We start from the raw sequence: 23005 nt of genomic DNA, 5'->3' as shown, positions 1-23005 counted from the left end.
AACATATTTTTCATGTGCAGTGTTTTACAAACAATAAAATTATCCCCATATAAGATTAGATCTTTTGTGGATATACCTGTAACTGATTTAAATAGGGTTATCCATTTTGAGTTTTCTGAAAACAATCTTCGAACCCATACACATTTTAAAGCTATAAGAAAATTATCTATATTTATCATTTTTATACCACCATTTTTGTAGTCATGTGTTATTAATGTTCGTTTTATTTTTTCTGGTTTATTCTCCCAAATAAAATTTAAAAATAATGTATTCAGACGTTTTATTACTTTTTCGTTTGGGTTTGGTAATACCATTAAAAGGTATGTTAACTTCGGTATTACCAAGGCTTTTAGAATCGTGACTCGCCCTAAAACAGTTCATTTTCTCACTGACCATATTTGATTAACCTTTGCATTTCCAACATTTTAGGATCATAGTTGAGTTCACCTATTAACAAATATATTAGTTGCAAGTATTTAAAATGAAATGATCAATTTGGCCAATTCTCTCTCTCTCTCTCTCTCTCTCTCTCTCTCTCTCTCTCTCTCTCTCTCTCTCTCTCTCTCTCTCTCTCTCTCTCTCTCTCTCTCTCTCTCTCTCTCTCTCTCTCTCTCTCTCTCTCTCTCTCTCTCTCTCTCTCTCTCTCTCTTGCTGTCCCTCTCTCTCTGTCTTTGTCTCTCTATCAAATTCTTCTCTTTTTTTTCTCTTTTTTTTTTTTTTTTTTTTAGCAATTTTGCTCCTTTTTTGCAATTTCAAATTTGCATATTTTGGCAAATTGAAATGGCTAATTTTGACAAATTCAACGTATTTGCGGTTGTGCTGGTGTTTGTAAGTAGCTCTAAATTCATTTTATATGAAAGGGAAAAGGAACGCCCATCTGAAACTATATTGTCATTAGCTTTAATGTTTAATGCATTATCACCATTTGTGGCCAAAATTAAAAGTACATAGCCATTCAAAAAACTGTGTAGGGTATATCTGGTTCAGACTTGAAGGCTTTTCTTCTGCTTCAAATAATCGTATAATTTGTTTTGTGTACATCGAGTGTGTTGCTAGTTGTTGTAATATTCATAATGTAGGCTGTACACATTCCAGACAGTGTCTTAATGCCGCAGACCCTTGGTTGAATCTGTGAAACTATACACCAAGTTTGGTTAATCTACAAACCTGTAACACATCTGAATAAAGGAAGAAGGAAGGAAATGTTTTATTTAACCACGCACTCAACACATTTTATTTACGGTTAAGAACCACACAGATATTGAGAGAGGAAACCTGCTGTCGCCACTTAATGGGCTACTCTTTTTCGATTAGCAGCAAGGGATCCTTTATATGTACCATTCCACAGACAGGGTAATACATACCACGGCCTTTGATATGCCAGTCGTGGTGGGCTGGCTGGAACGAGAAATAGCCCAATCGGCCCACCGCAGACCGACCAAGCTTTACCACTGAACTACGTCCCGCCCACATCTGAATAAAGATGCAATAGAGTATGTCACGTTAAAATGGAGGAAATTTACACACACACAAAAAAAAAAAAAAATAATAATAATAATAATAATAATAATAAAAAAAAATATATATATATATATATATATATACGTAGATCCGGAAATTAATGCGATCATAATATTAATGCGAAAAATGCGAGCTCGTGTTATTCGCATTAATAATATGACGCATTTATTTCTATGTATCCCACGTTATTAAAACAAAACAAACAAAGATTAAAATTCTAACATATAACACAACTGGAAAACAATTCATTGTAGGCAAGTCTGACTAATTGTTGACTAGTCCAGCAAGCTATGTGTCACACTTTAAAAAAAAAGATAAAAATTCTAATACATTTATAAAACAACTGGAGCACAATTCATTGTAGACGAGACATACTAATTGTACAATAATCTAACACGATGCCAGCCATGCGTGATGATTGCAGGGTCTAGTGACTTTCACTTTTTAATATTTTTATATATTTAATTGCCAAGATTGGATCGAGCTGCGGTTGGACACGGTGGGGGGCGGGGGGATGGGATGCCGGTGGTTAGGGTTTCTTTGGGGCCATAGGTCGTAGGCGGTTTGGCCTTAGGTTCAGTGTAGGTTCTGCCCCGCCCCTCCCCCCCCCCCCCCCCCCCCCCCCCTCTCCCCCGACCTCCGTCTGGTCACACTAAGGTTCGAAATATGATTGGTAATTCTTATAATTTTTAAACTTTTCTAATACAACTTTTCTGTGGGCTGGGGCCAACCCTCCTACCCTTCCTCCCATCCTCAGGGGTATTAACTAATTTTATATTTTTAATTTTATTTTATTTTAGACCACCCCATCTAAAATTGCGTCAAATCACTTGTTAACTAATAGTTATAGATTAAGTGTATATATGTTTAAGGACGCCGTCAAAATTTATGAACCTCTCCGTACCATTATTTTATTATTTTTGGTTGTAATTTTCGAAATTTTTAAGTTGACCCTATATTTAGGTACCTCCTGCCCCGAGTCCGACCTCCGATCTTTTCGGAAGCCAGACTCTAGATAGGCGTGTTCGAAACCATAAAGGTATATGAACACGTTCAAAACATAACCATAACCATAACCATGGAGCTCGTCGCGTTAAGACGTGTTTGTTTCGCCTGCGCACACTGCACGTGCTTTCATGTGCTCGACTTGAGAATTCTCCATTGGTGTTGTTTTTGTCAGCGAAATGGAGTTTTCTACTTGGATGAAATGGAAATGGAAATCTTTTATTCAACGACGCACTCAACACATTTTATTTACGGTTATATGGCGTCGGACATATGGTTAAGGACCACACAGATATTTAGAAAGGAAACCCGCTGTCGACACTTCATGAGCTACTCTTTTCGATTGGCAGCAAGGATATTTTATATGCACCATCCCACAGACAGGATAGCACATACCACGGCCTATGATATACCAGTCGCGGTGCACTGGCTAGAACGAGAAATAGCCCAATGGGCCCATCAACAAGGATCGATCCTAGACCGACCGCGCTTGAGGGAAACACGCCAACAACTTACATTTAGTGAAAATTAGTTAAAGTTGAGTCATATTCCTGAGTTTGCTGCATTGTAAAATGTTTCCAACTAATAAAATATTTCTACGATTAAACTTACATATTAATTATATTTTCTTGTTCAGAATAGCAGTGTCTGTATATTCAATGTGTTTCTGGTCGTCTTAATATTTGTAAGAAGCCCAGACTGGATTTTGTCTTCAAATGATTTCGTACGTACGAAAAAACTATATTTTAAGAAATAAGATGAAATGTAACCTAGTACAAATATTAGAACGATCAGAAACACGTTTAATATACAGAGACTAATATTTTATGGAGAAAAATATATTTCATATGTTATTACAATCGTTAAAAAGTCTCTGTTAGTCGATAACATCTTAAAAAGTGCAGCAAACTCAGGAATGTCCGTTTAATGTTTAAGAAATGGTCATCGTGATAAGCACATTTTTCTTTTGAAAGACGAATCGTCGCTAAATGGTCATTCATTTGCATTAAAGGCATACTGTCACGGAATTAAGGACCTTATTTCTCTAAAAATGGATCATAAATAAAAATTACATTAATTGTTGGAAACCAAATCTAGCTATCGCATCACCTTAATTCAACCACGATGGAGTGAAATCCATGTCATCCCTCTCGGCAATTTTAGTTTTTGAACTATTTACCATTGCCATAATTCAGTTATTTTTTACAAAATGTCATTAATAAATGGAGTATGATGGTTATGAAGATGGTTAAATACAGTACATTTAGGGACAAATCAAATTAGTTTTGTTCAGGTAATACTTTGTTAGATCATTAAATAGGTCAGTGGTCTGTGACAATATGCCTTTAAGGGTATGATGCCAAAACATTTCATTAAACAAATTAAATGCAGCTAATAAAGTATTGATTTTTTTTTAAATGGAATCAATCTGTTATCTATGTCAAGGGTATCATCAGTTAAAAATTTGGTTTGTTTAGCGACACCACTGGAGCACATTAATCTATTAATCATCGGCTATTGTATATCAAACATTTGGTAATTCTGGCATATAGTCATTTTTCATTGATAGTATTGTATCTTTTTACATGCACCATCCCCTAGACAGGATATCACACAGGCACTGGTTGGAACGGGAAATAGCCCAATGAGCATACCTGAACATTCAGAGAATATGGGTATGGCAAAAGAGTCCCTGACCCACACCGTTCTGATTTTTTTTTTATTTAACTGCATTTAAATATATTTCTTACACGCCAGTTGGTGAGAACATCATTCGTTATTTTTGATAACACATACCTGTTTACACATGTACGTGTGTTATCAATTTCAAGATATACGACTAGCTGCTCCTAGCTGATGACTAGGTCACCAATGTCAGCATCCAATGAAAAAAGAGCACAATCGAAATCGATTACACCGTGACGTATAGTTAACCTGACAATCACTGGTCTGTGACGCGTAAGTTAGCTACAAATGAAAGGGTTGTAAATACCTTTCATCGAGAAAGATGTTAAATTTTGCTTAAAACCTTGTTTTTCAGGATATGTAAGAATTTGAATAATACATTCGTGTCCGTTAGATACCATTTATCTTACAACTCGTTGTTTAAAAACGTATCAAACTCGCTTTCGCTTGTTAGATACATTTTAGAACAACTCGTTGTACGGTAAATGGTAACTAACGGCCACTCATGTAGTATTCTCTATGTGTGCGTTTGTGCTCACATACATACATAACCTACGTTTATTTTAGGAAAATAATAAAATAAAATATAAAGCCATAGCTGTATACATACCCCTTCCACCACACCTTTACGAAGTCCGAGGTTGTGCCCACGACATGCGTGATTGAACAGTTTTCCGAGTGATGGAGGCATGTCAAAAATATTCCATACCCATTGTCACGGGGAATCTATAATACCCGTAACTGAATAAAACACGATTGTCCAAATATCTCTCCTAACTGTATATCTATTAGATCTCTCTGTAACAGGCGGTATATACCCGCTTTGGCTCGTCTCTAGGTATGATCAGAGATACGATCTTATATAAAGTATATATTATTATAGCACGTTTAGTTCACTAGAAAACACAACAAAAACACAATACACTTTGGAATCTGTATTAACCTACGCTGACAAATATACAGCCGCAGTAGTTAATTAATAATAATAACAACCCAGAACTGATCACTTAATTAGTTAATCTCTAGGTGTCTAGTTTACACAATATGCTAATCACTTCACCGTGACACAACACCCACACGTGTGATAATTTAGAAACGCTTCTAGGGGAACTTAAGTAATAAAGGAATTGCAACACTATTCCTAACTGGTTAATTTTTAATTAACCCTTAACTACTCATTCAGTAACCTTGTAACACAGAATTAATACTGGTACCTATCACAATAAAGACAATAACCTACAGTTTACCTAGGTCCTCTAGGATGACTGGCTAAGCTTTATATTACCAAATACTCGTATAATGTTAGAAAAATAAGTCTACGATTTACTTCGTCAGATGACCGAAGACACTGTCTAAAGAATATTGGTATAATACAGTATTAAAATATTTAAAGTCACATCAATCACATCAAGTTTATACACGGAGCAGAAAATAACATATTTACCAAAGTCCCGTCTGAACTAATATAGATCGTTCAGTGGACGACGTCCGTGATCCCCTGGAGCCTTCCTAGTTCTCCTCGATATCTCTCAACCCTAGCTATTTATTATAAAATCAGAATATCGCCTGGGGGTACAAGGCGGTCCTCCCCCTATCATCTGATATTCCACCTCTCCCAGAGTCGGTATATTTCTCTCTGATCGTCAGTCTGGCTGTCGCCAATCCGCGACCAATCCCCTGGCCATAAACAGCACTACTGGAGATATTACGTAACTACTAGCCACATGGCCTCCACACCTGCTCTGGGTGTGTATTACAAAAACTCGATGACCGTCGCGCAGAAGTATTACGTAACAAGTTGCCCACCTGTCTAAGTGCATTTGGAACTGCACACGGCCTTCTAAAACAATTAATATCGCCACAGGCGAAAAGAGATTAAGAGCATGTACCGTCACACACCCCCACCTCAAAAAGGATATTTCCTCTACTCTAGGAATAGGGAAATATACTACATTAAAACAAAAAGGTGCGTTAACCGACGCATACGGGCATTTATAACACATGTCATAATAAGGTGACTACCAGTAATCACACTGAGTCTCTGAGTCCCTGGTATACAAATAAAATATATAAAAACAAAACAGAAATCAAGAATGTCAACACATTATCATAACGTTCAACTTCGGGACAGGGCATCAGCGATTACATTGGATGTGCCCTTGATATGTTCAATGGTAATTGGGTATTCTTGCAGAAGAAGATTCCATCTCAAAACTCTCTGGTTGGAAGCTTTCATTAGGATGGTCCAGTCCGTCTTCGTCTTCTTGGAACAGCACAGCTCCAGCACCCACGTCACTGGCACCCACGTAACAAGTTGCCCACCTGGCTAAGTGCATTTGGAACTGCACACGGCCTTCTAAAACAATTAATATCGCCACAGGCGAAAAGAGATTAAGAGCATGTACCGACACACCCATACAGATGGGGCTGCTATTATGGTGGGTTTAAAATCACGATTTTCTTACTCGAATGAAACAATATGTTCCCAATATATTATCAGTCAGCGGTCTCTAGATTCCGTTCAATAGTTGGTACTTGAACAATACACCTACCCTAAGAAATGTTTTGAAACAACCACACACACACACACACACACACACACACACACACACACACACACCAGAGGCGATAGTTATAAGTTTATTATATTCATTTTTTTTTTTTTTTTTTAACGATGTCAATGGGGCCCGCCCAAATGGATTTTCTGGATCCGCCACTGCACACACACACACACACACACACACACACACACACGATAATCGGACTAACAGGAAGGAAATGTTTTAACGACGCACTCAACACATTTTATTTACGGTTATATGGCGTCAGACATATGAGTAAGGACCACACAGATATAGAGAGAGGAAACCCGCTGTCACCACTTCATGGGCTACTCTTTTTGATTAACAGCAAGGGATATTTTATATGCACCATCCCACAGACAGGATAGTACATACCACGGTCTGCTATACCAGTTGTGGAGCACTGACTGGAACGAGAAGTAGCCCAATGGAGCCACCGACGGGGATCGATCCTAAACCGACCGCGCATCAAGCGAGCGCTATACCACTGGGCTCGGACTAACAGTGCACACACCAATGTCACTTTTACTTACACTCCGCGGGTCCTGTACATAATAAAACTGATGTGTCTAAAATTATTTTCCTTTCAGTTTTGTGCCATTATTATTATTATTATTTTTTATTATTATTTTTGTTTTGTGTGCCATTATTGATTTGAAGAAGAAAAGAAGAAAAAGACACAAAACAAAAGAAACATGATCAAAGGGGACTAGGAGGAGGTATGCTATAGCATGTACATTTAACAAAACTAGCGAACCCACCGAGTAGGGATCGCGCCTTTGGCTGAGCCGGTTTATCCTAGTAGCACATGCTACACCCCGCGCTTCAGGGGAGCCCGCGGTGATGTGTACATTTATTTTCCCCAGGGCATTTCCCCCCCTCTCCCCGAGGAGGTAGCAAAATAAATATATATCCTTGGAAGGGGGTCCCGCTGTTATTGGTCCTACAGGCTCCGCGGATTCTTAAACCGGCTCTGGTCTTTGGCAATGAAAAGAGAAGCGTTCACACTTAAAGGGACATTCCTGAGTTTGCTGCATTGTAAGATGTTTTCGACAAATAAAATATTTCTACGATTAAACTTACAATTTTAGTACAAATATTAGAACGATCACAAACACGTTTAACATACAGACACTAATATTGTATTTAGCAAAATATATTTGATATGTAATTACAATCGTTAAAAAGTCTCTGTTAGTTGATAACATCTTAAAAATTGCAGCAAACTCAGGAATGTCCCTTTAAGCTGTATCCTAAAGCTGCATCCGAACCGGACGCATGCGACCTTGTTATAAACCATTGATTTCAATTGCTGCATCCTAACCACACGCGTAGGGCGCGACAGATTCATGTAGTCGAGCGCGCGACAAAATACCGATAGGAATTGTTTCAATTTTTTCGTCGCGCGACACGAGCCACAAACATATATTAACTAATCAAACAACTTTTACTTGGCGGTTTCAACGGTTGATAACAATTTTTAAAAGAAGACTGTCATTATGGTCGCGTCTGGTTAGGATATAAATAGTGTCGTGTCGCTCGCATATATAAATAACTATAAACTGAATATGTTGAGGAATTGCAAAAATAAAGTCAGAAAAACACATTTTCGCATCTCCTAACTTCAAGGGCAATAACTGTCAAAATGAGTAAATAGTTGATATGTAATAGTATATGATAAAGCTACATGTAAAGTAAATCATCAAGAAAGTCAAACATGATCTGTAATAGTATATGATAAAGATACATGTAAAGTAAATCGTCAAGAAAGTCAAACTTGGTCTGTAATAGTATATGATAAAGCTACATGTAAAGTAAATCGTTAAGAAAGTCAAACATGATCTGTAATAGTATATGATAAAGCTACATGCAAAGTAAATCGTCAAGAAAGTCAAACTTGGTCTGTAATAGTATATGATAAAGCTACATGCAAAGTAACTCCTCAAGAAAGTCAAACTTGATCTGTAATAGTATATGATAAAGCTACATGTAAAGTAAGTCGTCAAGAAAGTCAAACTTGGTCTGTAATAGTATATGATAAAGCTACATGTAAAGTAAATCATCAAGAAAGTCAAACATGATCTGTAATAGTATATGATAAAGCTACATGTAAAGTAAATCGTCAAGAAAGTCAAACTTGGTCTGTAATAGTATATGATAAAGCTACATGTAAAGTAAATCGTTAAGAAAGTCAAACATGATCTGTAATAGTATATGATAAAGCTACATGTAAAGTAAATCGTCAAGAAAGTCAAACTTGGTCTGTAATAGTATATGATAAAGCTACATGCAAAGTAAATCGTCAAGAAAGTCAAACTTGGTCTGTAATAGTATATGATAAAGCTACATGTAAAGTAACTCCTCAAGAAAGTCAAACTTGATCTGTAATAGTATATGATAAAGCTACATGTAAAGTAAGTCGTCAAGAAAGTCAAACTTGGTCTGTAATAGTATATGATAAAGCTACATGTAAAGTAACTCCTCAAGAAAGTCAAACATGATCGGTAATAGTATATGATGAAGCTACATTTAAAGTAAGTCGTCAAGAAAGTCAAACATGATCTGTAATAGTATATGATAAAGATACATTTAAAGTAAGTCGTCAATAAAGTCAAACATGATCTGTAATAGTATATGATAAAGCTACATGTAAAGTAAGTCGTCAAGAAAGTCAAACTTGGTCTGTAATAGTATATGATAAAGCTACATTTAAAGTAAGTCGTCAAGAAAGTCAAACATGATCTGTAATAGTATATGATAAAGCTACATTTAAAGTAAGTCGTCAAGAAAGTCAAACATGATCTGTAATAGTATATGATAAAGCTACATGTAAAGTAAATCGTCAAGAAAGTCAAACTTAGTCTGTAATAGTATATGATAAAGCTACATGTAAAGTAAGTCGTCAAGAAAGTCAAACTTGGTCTGTAATAGTATATGATAAAGCTACATATAAAGTAAATCGTCAAGAAAGTCAAACTTGGTCTGTAATAGTATATGATAAAGCTACATGTAAAGTATGTCGTCAAGAAAGTCAAACTTGATCTGTAATGGTACACTATAAAGCTACATTTAAAGTAAATCGTCAAGAAAGTCAAACTTGGTCTGTAATAGTATATGATAAAGCTACATGTAAAGTAAGTCGTCAAGAAAGTCAAACTTGATCTGTAATAGTATATGATAAAGCTACATTTAAAGTAAGTCGTCAAGAAAGTCAAACTTGATCTGTAATAGTATATGATAAAGCTAAATGTAAAGAAAATCGTCAAGAAAGTCAAACTTGGTCTGTAATAGTATATGATAAAGCTACATTTAAAGTAAGTCGTCAAGAAAGTCAAACATGATCTGTAATAGTATATGATAAAGCTACATTTAAAGTAAGTCGTCAAGAAAGTCAAACATGATCTGTAATAGTATATGATAAAGCTACATTTAAAGTAAGTCGTCAAGAAAGTCAAACTTGATCTGTAATAGTATATGATAAAGCTACATGTAAAGTAAGTCGTCAAGAAAGTCAAACTTGGTCTGTAATAGTATATGATAAAGCTACATGTAAAGTAAGTCGTCAAGAAAGTCAAACTTGGTCTGTAATAGTATATGATAAGCTACATGTAAAGTAAATCGTCATGAAAGTCAAACTTGGTCTGTAATAGTATATGATAAAGCTATACGCAAAAGTTCAGCTCAATATCTCGAAGCATTGTGGAAAAAAAACATATCCATAAAACTGTATGTGGGACAGACGGACGGACAGACTCCAGACTGACAGACAGAAGAACGGAGATGAAACCTATAGATAACCCTTCCGGTTGGACCAATAGGGGACTAATAATGAATGTGGATTGTATTCAATGAAGTATTCAAACATAGTAGTGGAGAGTGCATATTATATGTATAATAATAACTAGGGGAGTGCAAATAATTCAAGGGGAGTGCGTATTATACGTATAATAATAACTGGGGGAGAACAAATTATATGTATAGTAATGACTGGGGAGTGCACTACACCCTCTTCTCTCTCACTAACAACTAACATCTAACCCACTGTCCTGGACACACAGTCCAGATAGCTGACGTGTGTGCCTAGGACAGAATGCAGGAATCTTAATTGGATATAAGCACGCAAAATAAGTTGAAATGAAATGAAAAAACTTTTTTTTTTTAAATTAGTAGACCAGAACGGTTCGGTTACGAACAAGCTTCATGCAAATGAATGAAAAAAAAAAAGTGTTTTATTTAACGACGCACTCAACACATTTTATTTACGGTTATATGGCGTCAGACATATGGTTAAGGACCACACAGATTTTGAGAGAAAACCCGCTGTCGCCACTACATGGGCTACTCTTCCGATTAGCAGCAAGGGATCTTTTATTTGCGCTTCCCACAGGCAAGATAGCACAAACCATGGCCTTTGTTGAACCAGTTATGGATCACTGGTCGGTGCAAGTGGTTTACACCTACCCATTGAGCCTTGCGGAGCACTCACTCAATGTTTGGAGTCGGTATCTGGATTAAAAATCCCAAACCTCGACTGGGATCCGAACCCAGTACCTACCAGCCTGTAGACCGATGGCCTGCCACGACGCCACCGAGGCCGGTTGCAAATGAATGAATGAATTAATAAATGAATGAATGAATGAATGTTTAACGACACCCCAACACGAAAAATACATCGGCTATTGGGTGTCAAACTATGGTAATGCAAACAAATAAAGTGATGATCAACATCAATACCAAAATTCAAGATGTAAATAAAAACACACTGTAAAGAACTGTGCACAGATAGATACTAACTTTTATTCAAAATTTTAATTGTATTTCGAAGAAAAAAAGGGGATTTCTGCTGTATTGGCCATTCTCAAAGAGAATGGTACACCCCTGCACCACGGTGAGGTTACAACACGTGCAGGGGAAGTTTCATGCTGTCAAGCCAGTCCTGGTGCAGTGGCAGTCCTCCTATAGGCAGTGCAGGAAGGTGGAAATAGTCTCGTGTAGTGCTCGCATCGGGCATACATACTTGACCCATTCATTTCTTTCTTTTGAAGAATGTTCCTCCACCTCAGTGTGAGCACTGCCAGTGTACTCTGACGGTGCGCCATATTTTGGTGGAGTGCAATCACCTGAAGGAAAGTAGAAACGATATATTTGGACAAAGAACAAAATGTGATGGAATCGTTTCGAGCCCATCCTGAACTATTGTTACAGTTTCGTCAAGATGCTGACTTTTATTCCACATTTTAATTTTACTTATCTGTGATATTTGTATTTTTGGCACAGTTCGTTACACTGTGTTTTAATTTAACTGTCGATTTTTTTATATTGATGTTGTTCATCACTTAATGTTTTGCATTTACCATAGTTTGACACCCAATAGCCGAGGTGATTTTTGTGCTGGGGTGTCGTTAAATATTCATTCATTCATTCATTCATTCATTCGAAACCTCGTAGCCCAGTGGTAAAGTGCTCGGTATAAATAAAATATGTCGACCCCACGCCACCACCGCGGCCCGCCGTCAAGAACAGGATAATGATCCATTGCCAGCGGAGACGGCAGGGGAAATAAATCCAAGTATTCTTTGTCACTATGCCCTCCACCTATTTTTAGCTAATAGTGATGTCTGTGTGCTCTCAAGTATTAAATTATTCGCATCATAATATGCGTCTTACCAGACAGACATATCACACAGAGCAGGAAATATTTGAACACCTGTACGCGATCTTCTACACTATCCACACGATAGACACAGCTATCAAGACCTCTAATTCAAACTGTGAACAAAGTAAGTAAACGTTGTTTTTTTACAAACTTCAAAAACGTTTCTGGAATAGTCTTCAAATGGTTGACTATCTATCGGTCTATTTATTGTACATAGAACAATGGGGACTGCAATTTTCAATCACGAGCCATATCATTCATTATTTTTAACATAGTACATAATAGTTTGGCCTGTTGGCGTTAATAGAGTGTATATTTGCATATACCATAGTTTGACACCCAATAGCCGATGTAGTTTTCGTGCTGGGGTGTCATTAAACATTTATACATTCATTCATAGAGTGTAGCCAAACCTGTTTATAAATACAACGTGTTTATAGATGCAAACAATGGTTGACCGGTTATTATCCTTGCTGCTTTAAGCTGAAACTTTTTCTAAATTTTCAGAATATATTACCCATCCCAAACTTCAGGTTGATATTTAAGTACTGGACGAACAAAAGTTGTGTATATTTGCATCAATATTTATCGATCCAAAGAGAATTTATATTTTCTTAGAACAGAGATCACAGATGAAGCTGATTTACATACATTTTGAATGTGATTTATCAATTTTCCATCAATTTGTGAAAATTAAAGCTAAATACGTATGTGTTTGTGTTATATTAATAGCGGTGATACCAAAATATAAATCGGTTACTTGAGATGGGTTAAAGGCGCAGGCCCTAGTTTCAACTCGTAATAATGGACACTAAGTTTAGTTAATCTACAAACCTGTAACACATTTGGATAAAATTACAACAGAGGTAAAGAAGAGTCTGTGACGTTAGAACCGAGAAATATCCTTAAACAATAGACTAGAATTCTAATCAATAACCGCTACTTTTCAGACGCCCGTGTGTTTTTAAAAATATGAAAAATGCATTTTGTGGTATTAGAAACAGGATGACTAGAAACACTTCGGTTGTACGGAAATGGATAATTTAAACAATAAAATATAAGTAATGTTTGATTTCAGTGGCCATAAACGGCTCTAATGGTGAAAAATATGCCGTAGTGTTTAAAAACTAAGGCCTGTCCCTTTAATATCAGTTTTCAAAAATACTACTACGTGAGTTTTATCAGGGTTAAAAGTGACTAACCATTGCTTTGTCCGTTTGTACAGGTTCTGTAAATGGGTTTTTAATTTGTAGGATAACTCTTGTCACCTTTTTTTTTAAAATAATGGTTTGCATGAACAATTTTCTATTTAGTAGGGTATATAAATAAAAGAAGTGATTTATTAAATAATAGCTGGAGTGGATATTCTACAGCTTTGACTACCTGTTTGAATAATGTATGACTTATTTCATCGGGACCACGTACTTTATTAAAGGGACATTCCTGAGTTTGCATGCATTGTATGATGTTTCCGATTAATAAAATATTTCTACGATTAAACTTACATATTAAATATATTTTCTTGTTTGGAATATCAGTGTCTGTATATTCAGTGTGTTTCTGGTCGTCTTAATATTTGTAAGAAGCCAAAACTGGATTTTGTCTTCAAATAATTTTGTACGTATGAAAAAAAATATATTTTATGAAATAAAATGAAATTTAACCCAGTACAAACATTAGACCGATCAGAAACACGTTTAATATACAGCCACTAATATTTTATACAGAAAAATATATTTGATATGTAATTACAATCGTTAAAAAGTCTTTGTTAATCTATAGCATCTTAAAAATTGCAGGAAACTCAGGAATGTCCCTTTAAATATACTGTTAAAGGGACATTCCTGAGTTTTACTGCACTGTAAGATGTTTCCGACTAATAAAATACTTCTACGATTAAACTTACATATTAAATATATTTTCTTGTTTAGAATATCAGTGTCTGTATATTCAATGTGTTTCTGATCAACTCAATATTTGTAAGAAGCCTAAACTGGATTTTGTCTTCAACTAATTTCGTACGTACGAAAAATTACTTTTTAGGAAATAAAATGAAATTTAGCCTAGTACAAGTATTAGAACGACCAGAAACACGTTTAATATATAGCCACTAATATTTTATGCAGAAAAATATATTTGATATGTAATTACAATCGTTAAAAAGTCTCTATTAGTCGATAACATCTTAAAGATTGCAGCAAACTGAGGAATGTCCCTTTAAAGCACGTTTTAAATAATAACCGTGCGACGAGGTATACATTCATTTATATGGAGTTTTAATATGCATTGAAATGTATGACAAGTTTGATCACCGAAAACAAACAAAGCATATCTAGTCCCAAATGTCTTTCTAAAAATATGCATGCAAAATATTTTCTAATACTTATATAAAAAAACTCTCCAAGAAACAACATACATTTGAACTTTCCTTCTACACTACCCATTATTCAGTACACGTGTGCGCTAGAGCTTGACGAAGGCCCATTGCCGTGCATAAACCTATATATCATGATCGTAGCTGTAAAGTTGTAGTTAAAGGTTGCATGGTACCAAAGGCGAGAGTTCCGTGTCAAAGTTCGAGGTGTACCATCAAATACTTACGGAGTAAAAATCGCTGTGGGTGTTACTGGTAGTAATATGTGACATTGGTTATTTGTGCAAATACTATTATCCACTGACAATAAATAAATACACTTGAATCTGTTGTACAGTTGTTAAGCAATATATACAAGAGGTTGAAACTAATGCAGGGTACTCCCCAAAAATGGAACTGCAATTTTCAGCAAAAATTACGGTTGCTAATAAAAACATTAATTAAATCTCTTAAATGGTATGTGACCCCCATTTTCTTGCAGGTAGATTAGATGTGAGGCGCCACAGCTTTTATTGCTGTACTTCCTGGGTGTGTTGGACCGGCCTCGGTGGCGTAGTGGTTAGGCCATCGGTCTACAGGCTGGTAGGTACTGGGTTCGGATCCCAGTCGAGGCATGGGATTTTTAATCCAGATACCGACTCCAAACCCTGAGTGAGTGCTCCGCAAGGCTCAATGGGTAGGTGTAAACCACTTGCACCGACCAGTGACGCATAACTGGTTCAACAAAGGCCATGGTTTGTGCTATCCTGCCTGTGGGAAGTGCAAATAAAAGATACCTTGCTGCTAATCGGAAAGAGTAGCCCATGTAGTGGCGACAGCGGGTTTCCTCTTAAAATCTGTGTGGTCCTTAACCATATGTCTGACGCCATATAACCGTAAATAAAATGTGTTGAGTGCGTCGTTAAATTAAACATTTCTTTCTTCTTTTTTTCCTGGGTGTGTTGAAACACCGCTTATATCAGTTTTATTAGTAAACGTTAACTTTATCGGAAATAGGAATTGATTTGGTATATTAGAACCTACAATATATTGTTGGCAGTTGAATAAACATCCGCCTTGTTTGAGTCAGCGTAGTATCGGCCTGGGAGGTGTACGGTAGGTTCTGTTGACCAAATCAGTTCCCACTGCCGATAATGTTAACATTTTCTAATAAAACTGGTATGAGCAGCGCTTCAACACACCCAGGCCCCGACCAACCTCGGTGGCGTGGTCGTTAAGTCATCGGAAATGAGGCTGGTAGGTACTGGGTTCGCAGCCCGGTACCGGCTCCCACCCAAGAAGTTTGTTTGTTTTGTTTAATGACACCACTAGAGCACATTTATTTAATAATCATCGGCTATTGGATGTCAAACATATGGTCATTTTGACACTGTCGCAGATAGAAAACCCGCTACATTTTATTTCCATTAGTAGCAAGGAATCTTTTATATGCACCATCCCACAGACAGGATAGCACATACCACTTCCTTTGATATACCAGTCATGGTGCACTGGCTGGAACGAGAAATAGCCCAGTGGGCCCACCTACGGGGATCGATCCCAAACCGACCGCGCATCAAGAGAACGCTTTAACGACTCAATGGGTAGGTGTAAGGGTACCCCAAGTACTCTGCTGTTCGCGAGCTAGACCATCAAACTGTTAGTACTTAGGTCACTTAGTTTAAAGGCCACTACACCGACGTCTCTCTCACTAACCACTGACAACTAACCACTAACTCTCTAGCATGGGCAGACAGCGTGCGTGAACCTGTATGGGAAATACGCACAAAAATAAGTATAAATGAATGGAATTAATGAATACCCAGACCTTGCTCGTTACCTACTCTGACTGGGCTGCTTGTGCTCCCTTGCACATGCCAGCGCGAGCGACCCCTCTCCCCTCCCACCCACCCCAAACCCTTTCCTGCCCTGGTCGGAGGAGGCGGCGAAAGTTGACACCTGCGACCATGACAGGCGTGTGCTACAACAGCTTGTTCTGAATGTGCACGTTAAAACCTATGACCTGACCTGACCTGACCTGCCCTGATCTGAACACCCAGGCCATATATTCTCAGTCTAGAGTTCGCCGCAGTAAGACGTCTTTGTTTCGGTTATGCACACCAGTCCTGTAGCAGACCAAAATGTCCCAACTACCCAAGATGTTCCACTCCCTCAACCATTTAATGTAATGATTGCTCAATCAGGTCTCCTAACGTCAGTATACAACAGTTTTATTTTTCTTTGTTTTTTTCTTTTTTCCCAGGACACAAATATGATTTGGCTGTTGTACATGGTTTGTGTGATCCTACTTAACTCGCGCTGCACCGCATCAACGTCATCGTTCGGTCTTGACTGTCCCCCCGTCTGTACCTGCCGTGGATCCACAGCCGTCTGTGGAGAGAAAGATTTTGGTTTGACGGAAATACCGAGTCTACCGGAGAACATCAGACGTTTCATCTTCTTAAACGGCAACATACCACTCGTCAACAGGAAGGTGTTGTCTCCAGTTTCAAAATGTCGCCTCCTTTCCATGACTCTACGCTCTGATAACATCACTCGGCTGTCCAGCGACGCATTCACAGACTTCACCGTGCTTCAGAAACTCGACCTTTCGGGAAATCGGATACCGGCGAACATGCTGAGAGACGCGTTTCGGAATCTTAGCAACCGGTTGCAGTCGATTGTCCTCAGAAGCATGGGTATAGCTGCTCTTCCTCGAGATATGTTTCTAGATCTGAAAGACCACATCGTGTATATTGATCTCAGCGATAACATTCTGGAGCACGTGTTTGATAATGACTCTCTTCTGCACGGGCTGTCAGTATTAAGTCAGTTGAACATCAGCTACAATAGCATCACATTCTTTTCCAGCAGCAACGCGAATCTTAGAGGTTTGCATCTCAACAACAATTGGCTGACGGAAATACCCGATTTCTGTTTGTCCAATGGCAGTGCTCGTTACAAAGGACTTGAGAAGGTGGACTTGGGCGGCAATAGTATACAGTCATTGGATAATTCATCGTTTTCGTGTCTCGAAAATGTTAAATATCTCTATCTGGGACACAGTGGAATGAAGGTTCTTCCAAATAATACCTTCAAAAGTATGAAGAATTTAAAAGTCTTACAGATGAGCCATCAGGAACTGACAAAAATTGACGAACTGGCGTTTTATTCCGACTCTCTTTTGGATTTAGATTTATCTCACAATTACAGACTATCTAGCATAACGTTTCCTGGGAATCTTCCTTTTCAATGGGCACCTAAGCTGTCCAAACTGAATCTTCAAAACACCCACCTTGACATGCTTCCCGCTAGTTCGTTGAGCGAAATGTTTTCGCAGCTGAAAGCTGTTAAAAAATTAGATCTGCAAAACACTAAATTAAAGGCACTCCCTGCCTCCCTGTCTGAGATGCATAAACTAGAAGCATTGATTCTAGCGACAAATCATTTGGCTACGTGGAACAGCACAACATTTGCTAATCTGACACATCTGAAATACATAAATCTTAATAAAAACGGAATACGGCTTATTAATGAAACGTCCTTTCCTTTTGAAACGAGGGCAAGTCTCAAGACTGTTAACCTGGGCAACAACGACTTCCTTTGCACGTGCGAACTGCAGTGGTTTCGCACGTGGATGACTGAAGTGATAAAAAATAAAACTGTTAAATTTGTGAAGTATCCAGAGAGCTATTGGTGTGCGGCTCCAAAATCTCTCAGATTGGATAAGTACAACCCGACTTACGCCGAGTGCCACAATTACCAGTCGAATGCTTACATCATTGCATGTGCAGTCATTGGATGCTTCTTGTTGCTACTGCTTGTCGCGCTGGTGGTCGTGTACCGTTGTCGTTGGAGGCTCCGATCTTACATCTACTCGAAACCTCAGCACCAGCGTTTGTCGGGAAGAGATGAACAGTTTGTCTATGACGCCTTTGTGGCGTACTGCGATGACGATAGCTACTGGGTGATCAATGAATTGGTACAATTTCTTGAGACAAATCACAACATAAAGTTGTGTATCCACCAGCGAGATTTCGTCCCAGGACGTCTGGCTGTCGATAATATAAGGAATTTCATGGAAAAAAGCAAGAGAGTGATTCTGATCGTGTCCAATGATTTTGCGAGAAGCGAGTGGTGTCAGTTTGAAACCAGGATGGCGCTAAACATGGAGAAACAAGTGATCGTCGTAGTTCGGGAAACTGTCTCTACAAGAAATTTATTCAAACCTCTACGAACTTTGCTCGCCAATCCCGGTGGAATTCAGTGGCAAGACGGACAGGAGAGATGTAGGTTGTGTTTATTACATGAGGTGAATAAGAACAGATAAGGGGACAATTGTATAAACCGTTAGTTAACCTTAAAGGGACATTCCTGAGTTTGCTGCATTGTAAGATGTTTCCGACTAATAAAATAGTTCTACGATTAAACTTACATATCAAATATATTTTCTTGTTTAGAATATCATTGTCTGTATATTCAATGTGTTTCTGGTCGTCTTAATATTTGTAAGAAGCCCAAAATGGATTTTGTCTTCTAATAATTTCGTACGTATGAAAAAATACCTTTTAGGAAATAAAATGAAATATAACCTAGTAGAAAGATTAGAACGATCAGAAACACATTTAATATACAGCCACTAATATTTTATGCAGAAAAATATATTTGATATGTAATTACAATCGTTAAAAAGTCTCTGTTAGTCGATAACATCTTATAAATTGCAGCAAACTCAGGAATGTCCCTTTAACCAGTGGTTAAGAGATATTTTCAAAACCCAGAACTGAATCAACATAAATAATAATTGAAAACATAGTGTTGAAACCTGATTTGGAACAACTAAAGGTATCAATTACATAATCAAATTTAAAGTCGTATTTGAACAGAAATAAATAAAAGGAAAATATTAGACTAACCCAGGGTTAAATTTAACTACGCATTGAACAACTGGGTCAAGACGTTAACTACACACACGTCATGCCTATCTGAGAATATCACAATACTTCCTTAATCAGACCCACCTCAAAAAACATGGTTTTGGTTTGAATATTGTTTTTATAGTTATCGATAGCTTAGTTATACGACATATACTAATCACAACAAGTTAAGGGCCTATATCAAATTCAGTCTGACGTTTTACAAAATTAAAACAATATTCAGGGGCCGTGTCAGGTAATAACAAATAAGTTACAGACGTGGTTAAAACATTGCAGCCTTTTACTCGCAGCTTGTTTAGTTACCGAGCATGCCTGAAAAAAATACATGGTGCAAAATCTCGTTTTTTTTTTATGTTAACACTTTTCATATCTGATTGGGGTTGGGAGCGTATAAATGTCTTTGCAATCTGACATTGGATAACCATGCCACCAAGACGTAAACTGAATGATGGCGTCAGTGGCGGATCCAGAAAATCCATTTATGGGAGGGGGCCAGTGACATGAGGTGGAATGCCAAGGGAATTTTGGGGGAGGTTTGGAGGGGGATCGTAAAAAAAATGAAAATTAATATATAATAAAACTATCGCAAAAGTTAAGGGTGGGCGGCCCCTACACCCCCCCCCCTAGATCCGCCTCTGAGCGTATCCATGAGATAAGAGTAAGACACATATAAGTGAGCCATTCTGTCATCTAACGGCTGCAAAAGCGTTTTTTGCACCACTGACGGAGCGAATTCGCTATCACACTCCAGATGCACTGTTCACGTGACCCTCGACCCTCGACGTTCACGTGACCCTTGACTACTATATAATGTGTATAAAAGTTAACAGTTATTGAGAATAAAACACCGAGCTCGGTGACGTCGTGGTTAAGCCATCGGACATAAGGCTGGTAGATACAGGGTTCGCAGCCCGGTATCGGCTCCCACCCAGACTCAACGACTCAACGACTTAATGGGTAGGTGTACGGCCACTACACCCTCTTCTCTCTCACTAACCACTTACAATTAATAACTAACCCACTGTTCTGGACAAACAGACCAGACAGCTGAGGTGTCTACCCAGGACAGCGTGCTTGAACCTTAATGGGATATAAGCACGAAAATAAGTTGAAATGAATGAAAGTATAAAACGTTACGGACGTCCAAAAATATTCTGAAGGAGAGTAAAGACGGACGTGAGAACATAGACATTAGCATGGATCTGAAGATATAACATATATTTATAAGATAAAAAGGTGGGAAAGAACGGTTCTTTGGATTGGAAATGATGACAACATACATGTATTATGAATAATTAACACATGTTGAACACAAGATTGCTAGTAAATTATTTGGGTTCATGTTCAAGGACATTTGGAAGGTTTAACCACTTAATTGGTATTTGAACGATCATTAAAGGCGCGTGTGCCAGGGAGCATGACCAGACACTAAAATGTTCGCTCACCACTGTTTTGAGCCGCTGAACAATTTCCTGCACACCCGCCTATACTTAGATTTTGTAAAAGAAAAATGGCGCCAAAATAATACATTTTTATAAGACACTATTATTCTTTGAATTCGCGAAGCTGCTTTAAAACATTGCATATTCAGCAGCAACGTACGTTATTGTATTGAATATTATTTACCACAGTGGAAATAGGCCTCAGAGATGTGACAATCTGTGAAAACTACTAGTATTTATGTGTTACTCAAAAACTAATACAGGTAACCTATTTCTTTATTGCGAATGCAATCTTGGTCATGTAAATGTGCGAACGAAACACGGGTTACGCAAAAAATTAAATTTGCGCGACCGACCCATTAACGTAACGATCGTTCTCGCAATTTTAAAAGGCCTGCGTCGGGGAAATACCCTAACCGATGTCAAAACGTATCAGTCAACATCGTGTACTCATATTTCTAAAATGGAATCTAGGAAAATACAACAGATTTATTACAATAATTGGGCTCGGTAAATTGGTAGAAATTTTGTATAAACCGTAGTTTCGTTGGTGGTTAGTTGTTTTTATTAGATATATATTTTTTGTTGGGTTTGTTTTTTGTTTTATTTTTTGGTGGTGTATTTTTGGTGGGTTTTGTTTTTTGTTTTTTGTTTTGTTGTTGGGTTTTTTTGTTTTTCGAGGGGGTGTTTTCACGAACAAGCACAAAACCATTATTTTATTTCAGCAAATTCAAGTAACAAAATGTCGTTGATAAACGAAAAGAAAAGTTTCTGTTAGCGTGACCTGAAAATACTGTTTTAATCGACCTTCTTGAGTGTCCTAATATATAATATATAATTTGTTGAAATTGGTCCAATAGTTGACAGAAAAAATACACTTTTGTCACATAGTTAACTCGTATTTTTGGTTAGCAATATGATTCTTTTAGCAGCACAATTTCACAGAATGTCTAGCACGTTTAACGGCCTTTGTGATAAACTCTTTGAACGTTGTAGAGTATTAATTGGAACGGGAAAAGACTGCGTCTTTCTACTGTGTTTGAGATGCGTTTGACTCGTATACATATACATAGTATTGTAAATAAGATTAGTAGAAATAACACAGATAGATAACCTGTTTTGTTTTTATTTTATTTTATTTTATTTTTGTTACTCCCTGATGAAACTGACAATGTCAAGGTTGGGGAGTCTTGAATCATTAAATTTGGCCTTACAATGGTAATACATATTGTTTGGATGGATCATGATTACAGTTGATACAGGATTTTTCTTTAATATAAAATATTCATTTCCAGTGTTCTTTTTTAAAGAAAGTCAGGTGCATCGCATATGTTTAAACGTTTTGATTTTCTTTAGATGATCGCAGTAGTGGGAAAAAACATTTTACATTTAATTTAAAAAATCGTTTATCATTTATTCAATTAAAACATCGTTTATCCTGTGTAATTTATATGATTCTAAAGAGAAAAAAATAAATATGCTTTTTTTTTCAATAATTATTTATCTATTTTTTTAATTGCGATGCTTGGCAAGGATAGATACTTTTGTATCATTTAGTTTGTCTGCTAGAATATTAATACTGATTGGTACTGTAAATATTAATATAAATACATGGATTTATGTTGCTTTTGTCTCTTTTCATCTGCTAGGGTTTTAGCAACAACTGTTATCGCAGTGTGTGTGTGTGTGTGTGTGTGTGTGTTATTTAGCAATTCACGCGTTTGTTATTTGACTTACAGACACAGTGAAATAGAGATGATAGATGCTAAAACATATTTCAGTAATTTTGTTAAAGGAACATTCCTGAGTTTGCTGCATTGTAA

General features: G+C 37.2%; 2 protein-coding genes and 1 long non-coding RNA gene across 4 annotated transcripts in view; 2 read left to right on the top strand and 1 right to left on the bottom strand.

Moving 5' to 3' along the window:
* The window catches only part of LOC121369103 (toll-like receptor 13), a 25403-nt gene extending 25148 nt beyond the window's left edge, over nt 1-255 (top strand). For both annotated transcript variants that reach the window (XM_041493954.1, XM_041493955.1), the window contains exon 3: nt 1-255. This exon is cut by the window's left edge and continues 802 nt beyond it. The gene's annotated coding sequence lies outside the window, so the exon portion shown is untranslated.
* Nucleotides 256-11571: 11316 nt separating this feature from the next.
* LOC121369105 lies at nt 11572-14979 on the bottom strand. The gene is made up of 2 exons (XR_005957560.1): nt 14867-14979; nt 11572-11914 (listed from the first exon to the last, which is right to left on the bottom strand). It is a non-coding gene; the product is annotated as an uncharacterized LOC121369105 (long non-coding RNA).
* On the top strand, nt 12422-19279 carry LOC121369104 (toll-like receptor 13). Its single transcript, XM_041493956.1, has 2 exons — nt 12422-12574; nt 17067-19279. Exon 2 carries the CDS (start codon nt 17076-17078, stop codon nt 19131-19133), a length of 2058 nt encoding a protein of 685 aa, XP_041349890.1. The 5' UTR covers nt 12422-12574; nt 17067-17075; the 3' UTR covers nt 19134-19279.
* Nucleotides 19280-23005: the final 3726 nt, after the last annotated feature.

Source organism: Gigantopelta aegis, chromosome 3, assembly GCF_016097555.1.
Source record: "Gigantopelta aegis isolate Gae_Host chromosome 3, Gae_host_genome, whole genome shotgun sequence".
Lineage (NCBI taxonomy): Eukaryota > Metazoa > Mollusca > Gastropoda > Neomphalida > Peltospiridae > Gigantopelta > Gigantopelta aegis.
This window is presented reverse-complemented; position numbering and strand designations above follow the sequence as displayed.

Bases quoted from the DNA above. Each gene is read 5' to 3' on its own strand.
- LOC121369104 (XM_041493956.1), top strand. From the start codon at position 17,076: ATGATTTGGCTGTTGTACATGGTTTGTGTGATCCTACTTAACTCGCGC.